This window comes from Pleurodeles waltl, chromosome 1_2 (genome assembly GCF_031143425.1).
Source record: "Pleurodeles waltl isolate 20211129_DDA chromosome 1_2, aPleWal1.hap1.20221129, whole genome shotgun sequence".
Lineage (NCBI taxonomy): Eukaryota > Metazoa > Chordata > Amphibia > Caudata > Salamandridae > Pleurodeles > Pleurodeles waltl.
In genome coordinates, this window is record NC_090437.1 from 1,033,536,904 (window position 1) to 1,033,549,189 (window position 12,286).

Genomic DNA, 12,286 nt, shown 5'->3' on the forward strand with positions numbered 1-12,286 from the left:
TGCCAGTGCTATCACCATCACTAGCATCATGGTCTACCTAGTCTCAGTATGCAAATTCCTACTGTCTTACCTCAGTTTCCTAAATGTGCCACTGTGATACAATACTATCTGTGTTACTCAGCCACACCAACGTGTCACTGAATCACCAACCACCCTGGTTTGATTTTACCACTGAGAGCCTGCCCATGCACTGGAAACAAGTGAATTAATGCCCTACTTCCCACTACTGCCTTTCCGTGTGCCCCCAATATCTTTGTAAGACAGTGGACCAACCTCTATGGAAGCACTCGTGTGGCAGTGCATCATCGAGGTTGAAACTCTCAGCGTAGGGTGTGGAGACGGAGGCATGGTAAGCAGCGACAACAAGGGTTGGGAGACAGAAAGAAGATAAAGAGGCAAAGATGTCATCTGCAGAGGAAAGACATTGAGGGTCAAAAGAAACAAGTATGAAAGAAAACGGTGTGTAGAAACAATATTGAATTTGAAATATTGTGAGACATAAATATTGTAGAAAAATATTGTTACTACCAAAATATTGTGGGATATAATATTGTTGGCAAGAAAATAATTGTTTGTAAGAAGTGCCAGTTGCTATAATATAGTTACAAAAATATAATTTTTTGAATAATTTCATATGTTTTAGTTAATATATTCATTTTTAGATGTTAGTGTTGTCAGTATAATTTTTTTAAATATAGTTTGTAATTTTTTTGTGTTTGAGTAATTGATTTTTTATACTTGATTAGTAATTTATAGTGTAGCGGCGGCTTTGTAGGGGAATAGGGCGAGAAGTTGATTAAATTATAATTAATTTAAATTATGTGAATTATGCTAAATTCTTTTTTTTTTTAAATCAATTATTCAATTGATTATTAAATATGTAAACTATTTATTTGGATTATTTTGTTAATTTTAATGTATGTTTAAATTGTATTATTAGTTATAGTAAGTTATATTCTAGTAGTGGGTTGTTAGGTTTGTAGGGAAATATGGTGGGACATTAATTAAAATAAAATGTATTTGAATTTATCATTAATTTTTTTATGTTAATTTAATATTTGATTGAATATTAAGTAAATAAATTACTTGATTTTATAAGTCTGTAATTTTTGTAGTGTTTTATTCCCTTTAGTGTGTATCTTCATTTTTATGCTTTTTACGCATGTTTTTTAGATGCTGTTATTCTTTGTATCTTATGTATATTTTTGTATATTAATGGGTATTTATATGTAAATTATTAATTATGTATAATTTCAATGTTGTACCTAGCATTTAATTAAGAGTTCAAGTAAAATAAATAATTAATATAATAGGAGATTTCTTACTTTTTCTGTGAAATAATTTTTCTTTTTAAATTTTATTTTTTTAATTAATAATTCAAATAAATACGTGTTAATAACTTTACAATGTTGTCATTTTTTGCAATTCGACAGGTGAATGTTATCATAAGTAAATTTATTTTTACTTTTCTTAAGATGTGTTTTATTTCTTCAAATGAAATTGATATTCCTCCATCAGTATCAATATCAATTTCAATTTATTTTTGTTAAGAAACCAACTGCTCCTTCTTTTCATATGTTACCTAAGGTGCATAAGGATAAGGAAAACCCATGGGGGAGATCGATTATCTCTGGCAATAACAGCCTCCCCGAACACACTTCCATTTATCTTGATTTTTTCCTCCTGGCATATTTTTTAGCTTTACCATCTTATTGTAGGGGTAGCACTGACTTTACCAACGTAGATAATATTCCTTGGGAATCACATTATTTACATGTTACCATGGATCTTGGTATCATTACATTCCTGTATTGGGCATGAACTAGGGAGCAAGGCATACAGATATTTTTTTCCGAGATCGGCCAATATGCAAATATGATCACTTCATGATGTTATTGGAAATGTTAAAATTCTGTCTGAATAATAATGTATGGTGCCATCAGCTAGTCGGCACAGCAAAGGGGAGTTGCTTTGTCTCAAAGATGCTGGGATCTTTATGGGCTGGTGGGAGGCCGCTCATGTTTGTGGGCAGGACAATGAAAAATGGACTAGACACATTACACTTTGGACAAGATATATTGATGACCTTTTTGTCATCTGGGAGGGATCAAGCCAGGAGCTGGAAGAATTCTCGGGGTGCATTTTCCAGATGACTTTAAACTTGGCATTTACATGCAAGGTCCACCCCACCCAAATGGATGTTCTTGCTGTAACAGTAAAGGTTATGGGGGTGAGGTGCCTACAAAGTTACATGGTAAGAGAACTGTGGGAAACAGCATTCTTCATGCAGGCAGTCACCCACCAGGCTTACAAGGAGGAAGAAGGGTAATCGAATTGTAGATTTAGGGCAAGGGGCTATCTGATGAAAATCCTTAGAACAGCAAGAATGAAAGTGTCCAACATTACGAGGGAAGCTCTTTTAACCACCAGAGGAAGAACAAATGGTGAAGAACAGGATGCGATCAAATTGATTATAACCTTTAATAGTGAGAGAGTGGCTATTAAGAGCATGGTGGCTAAGGACTGGCATTTGGTTAAACAGAACCCAGTGATTGGTAAAACAGTGACTCCTTTTCCTCAGGTTACTTATCGCAAATCTAGATCTTTGCAAGATATTTTGGTACATAGTGGCATTCGAAGACAGATTGCATACAAGATCAGAAAGGCTTTTATAAATGTGGGAGGTGCAAGGCATGCAAGAGGAGTAAGAACATTAAAATATATAATGCTTCTATGGGTAAGACCATGAGGATCAACAAATTCATCACCTGAGTATATGGTTCTGTAATGTGCTTGTGGGCATCAATATGTGGGAGGTACCATTTGCTCGGTCAAAAGGAGAGTTCTTGAAAATTACAAGGAAATCGAAAATGTTGATATATCTTACCCTGTTTCCAGGCATTGGGTTAAAGTACATAACCAGGATGCTTATCTTATGATGTTTTTTGGTATTGATAGGATTGAGAAGAATGTATGTGGTTGAGACAGAGAAAGGAGGCTCAGAATCAAGGAATCAGAATATATCATATTACTTGGTAGCAAATCTCTGGGAGGATTAAATGAGAATGTAGAACGTTATGTACACATTGGACGATGTGATACTATTAACTTGGCTGGAGTTTCCCTAGGGTTAGGAACCTTTTCTCCTTCTTCTCTTTTTCCCTCTTCTTTGGTACTCCCCTTCCCATTCAACAATCTGAAACGTAGATATAAAATACTTTTGGTGTTTTATCTGAATCTACAATGTTTAACAAGAACTTGTGTGGGTTCTGTTTACTTATACAATTTCGTTTTTCTTTTTCAATAGGTGATATACTTAGGGTTTTAAAGGTAGATGTGGTCTCCAATATAGAAGACGGATACATTTATGAAAGTATAAGAATAATGGATTTAGATATGGAAGAGATTTTTTTTCTGAAAGGGGCCACTTGATCCACTTTGATCACTGTGAATTTAACTATGTTATTTCTGTTTTATGTTTGCTATATCTTGTATATGTGATTTATATACCTTTGTTCCAAATATATATTTCTCTGCATACATTTGAATAATAAGCAAAGGGTTAGATCTTGAGTGTGCATTTACCAGAAGTTTCTATTTATGTGACTACTATTAAATCCTCTTATTATTATTATTAGTTTTTGTAATTAGATGACGTTCTAAAAAAACATTTTTGTAATGAGTGTTGAATTTAAAACAATACATTTTATTACCTATAATTTAGAATTTATGTGAATCATGGATATTGTGAAAAAGACAAAAAGAAAAAATGAAAAGGAAAACGTATTTTTCTATGTTTGTTTGACTTAAGTATATTTCTGTGGTGATTTGGGCACAATTTTTAAACAAAGTTGTGATGAAGAAGATCCCTTGTGGGTTGTAACATGTAGCTGAATAAATTGCTTGCAGACGCTAACACGTTGTGTGTGGATTTGTTTTCCAATATAACGCTGAAGGACTTCTTAGCATTTTGAAACAGGACCTGCACACATTTTTTCCATCAGCTACGAATCGTGGATGAGGCCGTTAGGATTGTGGAACTGGTGTGTTTGTTTATATATATATCAAAACAAGTCCCTTTCAGGGTTAGAGTGACGCATAAATTATGCAAAACACAAGAGAGAACTCTGGGTAGTCTGAGTCAATCCTATGCTTAAAGATTTTGCTGCACAAATGGTGAAAGACTTTGTCCCTATCTAGCTCGGCATGGATAGCACTGTGCTGATCCTATGCTTAAAAACTTTGCTAGATAAACAGACATTTGAGGTGAGCAAATCTAAAATGTCGCTGGTGTTTTACAGTGCTCCTTACTAGAGCTGCTCTCCACCTAAATTTGGGAACTACCCAGAGTTCTCTCTTGTGTGTTTTACACAAACACACACATACACACCCACATCCACCCCCCCCACAAGCCCCCCATCCTGTGTCAGGCTCTGTGGAGCTCTTGCTTTGGTGGTGTTCCTATCTTGTAGACCTGTTACTGTTGCAAACAGATTGAGTTGAGTCGCACTTGCACATCAGGAGTAAAGTTCCTTTTTATTCGCATTGCGGCAGTGGAATGGCAAAACGCATTTTGGTCCCCTTAGACCTTGCTCACTGGATACTTCTTACATTGCTACTACCATATGGTTATAACCCTTTTGTATTTTTTTTTTCTTTTTCTAGACTACTTTCTGTTTTTAGAAATTGTACTTCATTGTTCCTTTGTGCCCATTTGTGCAATATAAAAGTGTGCAAAACAAAGTGTAATCAAGCTAATGACTGATTGGTTGATTTATATATATATATATATATATATATATATATATATATATATATACATACATATATATATATATATATAAATTAATTTGCATGACTTAATTTTATATAGTTTAACATTCTAAATTCATTACATAATTGTATATATATTAAGAAAGTATAATTTTAGCTGTTTTGGATGATATTATCTTCTACAATATTTTTGAGTCGATATTTCTGTCATTTGCATTATATGTATAAGAATGAGATGTTGTGGTTAACAATATTTTTTACACGATATTTTTGAGAACAATATTTTACCACAATAATATGTCAGAGAACCGACCCAAGGAGAGAAAGAAACTTGTCAGGAAGAAAAAGACGATTCTTAATCGACTGCTTCAAACAAAATGTTACCTTAGCACTAATGCCAGGTCTCTGCACTGCGCTCTAGCCACAGCCTTCGCTTCCTAACCACCACTACTCATTCTATTCAGCACACTCACAAGTACCTCCTTCTGAGGTACAGTTAACAATATTCTTCCTCAACACTGCACTCCTACCGCACCACATCTCTTTTTCATTATTACCAGCAGAGAAAATGTAGAAATAACATCCAGCTACCCTGAATCAGTGCCATGATTACCACCAACAAATGCAGCCACACAAACCACAGCGCTGCGTTAGAAACCTTCCAGTACCAATCATTAATATCATTCAGCTATGGCACTGCTATCCTGCCAAGTGCAAACAATTCTTTATCAGAAATTAAGACCTACCTTAGTTGCAGCATTAATTCGTTTCCTTTATTTATCCCCAAATTCCCACCACCACTGACCAGCACCACTGATTCTGAGCCACAGCCTGAGCGGCCAGATTGAGCTTCATAGTCCTTCTTTGGCATTAGATACCACTTCACTCTCATCTTCCTTTATACCCAAGGCTACCTCCCATCAAGACAACTAAGCTTCATTTCCACCACCCACCTTCAGCACAGAAGGACTTTGTTAGCATGCGTTAGTCATTTATGTCAAGTCCGAACACTGCCATACGTCTTTAGCACCAACATCCATCTACAATACTATCACTATATAAACCTCCCCTGACTCCCACAAAACATGGGGATTTAATTTAAACTTGCATGTTTGACACGGAAGCCTTAAAAATAGGTCACCCATACTACCTTCACTCCCTGCTGCACATCTCTAGTGGTGAAAAAGCAGATGAGCAAATCATCCCTCTACCTTGAAAGTGGAAAAGTTAAATCTTAGTAGAGCTGTGGCTGCCTCTATACTATGAAACTCTCTACCGAACTAGATGAGACAGGAAGAATACATGTGCTGCTTCTGAAAAACTAGACACTTTTTTTCCCAAACAATTATCAATGTAATTCCATTTATTTATTTATTGTTTCAACTGTTAGACTTACAGTAATTAAAAGCAGTAAGAAGAAAAATAGTAAAGAACAAAACATTAAGAATTGAAAAGTGCATCATAAAAACGTGCAGTATAGTCAACAAGTAAAGTTTCAGCAAAAATCGGTCATGATAATACAATCTTCTAGTTTGCTAATACAAACAGAATTTGGTTAGCATACATGTACAATATGGTCAACTGGATGCCGTGACAGCACACTGCATTAAGGGCCAGATGTACGAAAGGATTTTACCCATTCTGTGTCTATGGGAAAAAGCTTTCGTACATATAGCCCCAAGTACCTTATTCAGTTCATAGTATACACCTAACCAGTTTACCAATACAGGCCCAAATTGTGCCAAAGTGCATGAACATAAATAACTTTAGAGAAATGAGAATGTAGTCATTGATGCATAGTACTGCTCGCGGCGAAATATATATAGAACTGCTCAGACAGGAAGCAGTGCCACGGGTTTATCTGGCAGAATCATTCAGCTTGTAAGTACAGCCCTGCAGACTCGAGGCATTCTCGTGAAGGGACAAGGTCGGGTTTAATTGGCAGCTCTCTCAGACAGGGCTATGCGGACCATACATATGATGCTATAGAGTTGTGCACATTCATATCACCTGGCCTAGCACAGACCGCCAGTGCTGCTTTGACACATTTTTACCCAGAGGACCTTAAGAAATGGAGGAGCTACCGCCGCCGTCCGAGTCATATTTTTTGCAAAACAAGATAAGATGGGTTAGGTTGTCGTGTCTATTCCTCCGAAGCGACAGTGCTCAAGTCCACCCGGAAGCCTGAGTGTACCGATTAAGTAGTCCCTGGTCGGCAGGACACCCAGTCTGTATTTTACGTACAGCGTTAGTTTAAGCCCAGGGTATATCAAATCCAAATAACCAGTACAAGAGGGACCATAAGCTTTGTTGAAATACTTGCATAATATTAATCCTGGCCTGGGTGATAGTTAAACATTTAGTTCCAGCATCTGGAATGCCCTGAATGTCCACAGTGTTAACTCCTCCGTTCCCTTTAGGGTTGAAGAAAAATCCTCCCACTCCCTCTTGCAAAGACTCCTTTTACAAAGCTATTGAGGGGATTGTTTTAACACTGTAGGATGGAGTAGCCATTAGCTCTACGAACCTTACACTTCCTCAGCAGTACGAACCTATATCAGCACCAACAGCCTTGCTAGCTCGGAGGATACCTGATGACTCCACGTCACCAAGAATGCAAAACTCCAGTCCAGAGTTTTTGGTTTAACAGATTAATGCATTCTGGAAGTTGTAGCCCTGGTACACTTCAGTTGATGTGCGAAAACTACCACACCTGTGATCGATGATTTGTAAAAAGAAAAGTACTGTGTCTTTGGTGACATGGAGCCATCTGCTACCGTTACGTCCATGCGGTGCCCCTCCCACCGTCCTCTGGGGGCAGCAGCTGGACGAGACCGCTGTGAGCTCACACCCACGAGATGAGTTGATGCCCACTGCTGAGTTCAGATATGTTCTTAACAGGAACCAGCAGGCAGGCGGTTCCTCGGCGGGCAAGGGATGAGCACATTACCCGCATGGCTGGCCTGGCATCGATTGGCATCCCATGCAAACAGGCAGGGCCGTAGCTCGAGCCTGCACAAATATGCAACAGCCTGGGGACCAATGCCAAATCATATGGGCCCCGCGGGGACGGAAATCCAAGAGACAAGATATCATGTCAGGCACGACAGCGGCAGCATTTGTAAACCAGGGGAGTAAACTCGCAGGGTCTGCGAGTGTGAGCAAACCACAGAGCAAAGCACACAGCGGGTGCAGTCGTGTTTGTAGCTCACAGGGGCAAACCACACTTGGTCTTCTGTGTGCTACATGTGTAAATCACAGGAGAAATCCTCACAGAGACTACTGCTGCATGTGTAAACCAGTGGAACAAACTCGCAGGGACTTGAGCATTGTGTAATTCACAAGAGCAGGCCGCACGGGGCCTGCTGCTGCATGTGAAAGTCACAGGAGCAAACCACACAGGGACTGTTGCATGGGTAAATCACAGAAGCAAACCACACAGGGACTGCATTCAGTGTGTAAGGCATAGCAGTATAGCACACAGGGAAAGCACAATGTGTAAGTCACAGGAGAGATCTAAGAAGGGACTGCAGGGGCATGCGTACTTTACAGGAGCAAATACGCAAGGAACTTAAGGCGCATGCGTAAATCTCAGAAGCAAATCAGCAAGATGTCTACAAAAAATCACAAGCTCATACCAAGTAGAGACTGAAGCGACAAGTGCCACTCACAGGAGCAAACCAGACAGTGACTGCAGCATTATGTGCAAACTCCATAGCACATGAGCACTTCAAGCAGGAACTGCTGCCACAACAGTAAATCCAAGGGGCACCTCGCGGGGGTGCCGCAACAGCATGTGTAAATCACAGGCTCAAACTAGCCAGGACTGCGGTAGCAAGGGAGATTCACGCGATCGCCTTAACGGGGTACTGCAGCAGCAAGTTCAAATCGCCGAGGAAATTAGGTTTGCAGCATCTGAAAATTACAATAGAAAATCAGGAGGAGACTGCAGCAGCACGTGCACATAACGAGAACACGGAGGGCAGAAAATGACAGGCGCGAACGGCAACTGCATGTGCAGACCACAGAAGCACCGCAGACAGCGACCCTGGCGGCCCCCACAAATCATTCAGAGAAGCTCCGAGCAGGGGGTGCAGGGCACAAGGAGATACTGGCAGTGAAACTACAAGTTCACCTCACATCAACGACCAGGCAGGGGCTGTAGCAGCTGTAGCCGGTGATGGGGAAATAACTGGTACAACAGCGGCAAGTTCAAATCACATCAGCAAACCAGGCCGGTGCTGCTGAACTTAGTGCAAGTCACAGGGAGAAACTGCCACTGTAAAAACAAATTCAAAACAGATCACAAACCGGGCAGGGACTGCTGTACTAAGTGCAAGTTACAGGGAGAAACTGCCACTGTAGAAACACATTTAAAACACATCACAAATTAGGCAGGCAGTGCAAGTCACAGGAAGAAACTGGTACTGCTGCAGTAAGTATAAATAACAACAAAACTCAAAGAAAGGACTGAAACAGCAAGTGAAAAATACAAATAAAACCAGAAAGGGACTTTAGCAATCAGTGCAGTTTGCAGGATAAAACAAGCCGCCACCACTGAGGCACAACCAACTAGCGACTACAGCAAAAAGGGCAAGGAATAGGATGAAACTGGCATTGCAGCACCACGATCAACTCACATCAGAAAGCCAGGCAGGGACTGCAGCAGCAACTGCCCGTTAGATGACCAAACCCCCACGCTGGGCCTGCAGAATCAAATGCAAATCAAAGGAGCGGACAGCTTAAAAAAGGACTGAGTAAAATCGCAACCCAGAGGAGTACATCGGGAAGGGGCTCCTGCAATAGACGCAAGAAACTGCAGGAAATCCATAGGTGGGAGCAGCAGTAGGAAGTTACATTTCTTCTTGCATCAGTCACCCTGTGAGAGCTGTCGCTGCATGGCGACATTGGACCCAGCTTAAGTCAGCCCCACCTCGATTTCTAGATCACTCCTATGATGTGGCAATCTATTGAGCCGCTAATGGAGAGAAAAGTACCAGAAAGAAGTGTCAAGTGGTAACCTCGGCACAGACACGCACAGTACATAACACTGGAAGGAAAGCTGCCAGAAATAGTGGGAAAGCTGCCTTAGCTGCAGGCTGGGCCTGGGCTGACAGGTGGCAAGCCGTCGATGCCTGTTTCAAATGTACCTGTGGGAAGAGGGGGAAGAAAGACCCTGCCCAACTCTGGAAAACATCGGGAGATTGGCTTTACTGAACGCATGTAGTGAACTGAAAGGCTTGAAGTGCACCCGAGGTTGGTTGATATTTGAACTGAGGCACAGGAACAGCGAGATGCCCCTGATCACACGCCTGTAGAACGGGGGGAGCAAAGATTAAATGCCGTACCTCTAATTCACAGACTGCAGTGTAGCCACGAGGACCCATCTCCCCTGATTGACCCCACAGTGTCCTCTTCCCCTAGCCCTCACTCACCTTCGGGGTTGGCGCTGATGAAGACCCGCACACTCCGGCCTGTGGGCACCTGGTGAGCGGGCAGTGCCGCCAGGTTCCCAGAAAAGGCTGCCCGCCGGAGCGCAGAATCCCTGATCCCGGGCAGCCGGGTGCCAGGCGCGGAGGGCCACATCCTTCCCGGCGCGGATGGGAGCTTTCGTCCTGCTCTCCGCAGCGGCGTGGACCCGGCTCTGGAGAGCTCAGAAGGACCCCCCTCCTCCGGCGCCCCTGGGGACCGCGCTGCCGCCGGGCGACGCGGCCATGGAGCGCTCCCGGCGTGTCCCCCCGGCTCTGCCCCGGTTCTCCTCAGTGTGGCTCCCGCTAGGCTGCAGTTCGGAAGCTGGTAAATGACCGCAGCGGTTCCTAGCGGCACCGGACTCTTGCAGTCAGCCCGTTCAGCTTCACACCATACTCAGTCGGCTTACAACCCTCACATCAGGGTACTGTTTAAATAATTCGCGTTACTCAGATAGTACACTCCTCTAGCTGCACATTATATCGTAATTGGCTTCTATGCGCTTCAGACAGCGCTCCTTGCCACACCAAGTGAAGATGACGGCTGTTTTATTTGAGGTTTGTATCTCTCTTTAAAAATCAACATGCTTAAAAATACAGGAATGGTGCGAGGTAAAAACTGATCTGGCGCCAGGAAACTGCCCCCAGTTTAGGAGATGCTGTCCTGCGCAATTCCCACCCTGCGGTATCACAACGGCGTCGCGTGGCAGGTGCGCTTTGCCTTTTGTCACTATGTTAAATGCAGATCCTTGTATGCTACATGTACCAGACTTCAGTGAGTGCACGGGTCCTCTGCTCTGGCCAGAGTCTGCTGGAGGGCGTTAGCTTTATCACAGAGATGAACCTGTCTCTTCGCATTCCAGGACGAGCAGTAGCTCCGCGGCTTTTTAAAGCAGCTCCTTGCCCACTTGCTCGACACGCCTTCGAGAGTTGGGGCAGATGGTTCACGCTGTTTGCGGGGCTCAGACTGAGCAGGGACTCTGAGGGGGCGGGAGGAACAGCTGGAGACCCCCTATGAGCCCCAGCAGCCGGAGGCTTCTTGTGTGACACTTCAAAGGCAGAAAGGGTCGCATGGAGACTGCTGCCCCTGCAGTCTGGAAATCTGTCCAGCAGAGCGGGTTTGACACAGAGGAGCGGGTCTCTCTCTGCCAGGGCACTCTCTGTTTCCAGTGCCAGGGATGAGATACGTCCTGCTGCCAGCCGAACCACCTCTCAGGCGGTATCCGCTCCCACCACCAGAGGCACAGCGGGGAAATCAGTGCACACGCACGGGATGAGCGCTCAGCTCGGCTGCGCCCAGGCAGAACGCCCTCCAGCCAGCCTGTCAAGATGCGCCTCCCACTACACTGCACGCTGGTCCTGCGTCCATCCCAGGGCAGGCAGCTCTCCAGTCTGGCCGCAGGGGGGATGCGCGCAGGGCCCGAAGGAGCTCTGGGTAGAGAGCAATCCCAGCCCGGCGCGCTGCTCAGTAGAGCCCCCTGGGCGGTGCCTCACTCGCTGCACTGGGCGCGTCATGTGCTCAATCGGGCCACTAATTCCCTCAGTGAGTCGCGGCGCTGTGCGGTGCAGGCAAGATGAATAAACATCCCATCCTAACCACCCTTTAGACTCTTTCAAGGGGCAGCAGCCGCCACCTCTAGAAGGCTCTTGCAGCATAGTGTCTGATGTGCCAATAGAGCCAGAGCCGTTTACTAGACCCCCAAATGTCACTGGGGATCCTTAAGCTCAGCGAAGAATTGTTTCTCCACATGCACAGTAGGGTTTGGCCGGTTTTCTTTACCAAATGCGCAAGGGTCAGACATACATACTGACGTGTTATGTCCCAGCAACAATCTAAATGGCCTTTTCTCTTGGTTATACATGCAATGCATACCATATCGGATTGCGTTTTCAAGTGGAAAGGTGACATGAATAAAGTACTACTTTTTATTTTTGAGTGAGTCGTCAGCCCCGTTAATAGAGGCATGCTTTCCAGCTCATTGGAGCCTGAGCTAAACTCTCCGTTGTTTTGTACTCGAACGATCTCTGAAGAACTTGGACCTATG

The 12,286-nt window shown here is 43.2% G+C and overlaps 1 protein-coding gene across 1 annotated transcript in view; it reads right to left on the minus strand.

Annotated features, from left to right (window-relative positions):
• Window positions 1-11,625, minus strand: part of NWD2 (NACHT and WD repeat domain containing 2) — a 647,771-nt gene extending 636,146 nt beyond the window's left edge. Inside the window, exon 1 of the mRNA XM_069202124.1 lies at window positions 10,209-11,625. Within this exon, the coding sequence (XP_069058225.1) occupies window positions 10,209-10,359 (151 nt within the window). The 5' untranslated portion in view covers window positions 10,360-11,625. The remainder of the gene's footprint in view (window positions 1-10,208) is intronic.
• Between the last annotated feature and the right edge of the window lie 661 nt (window positions 11,626-12,286).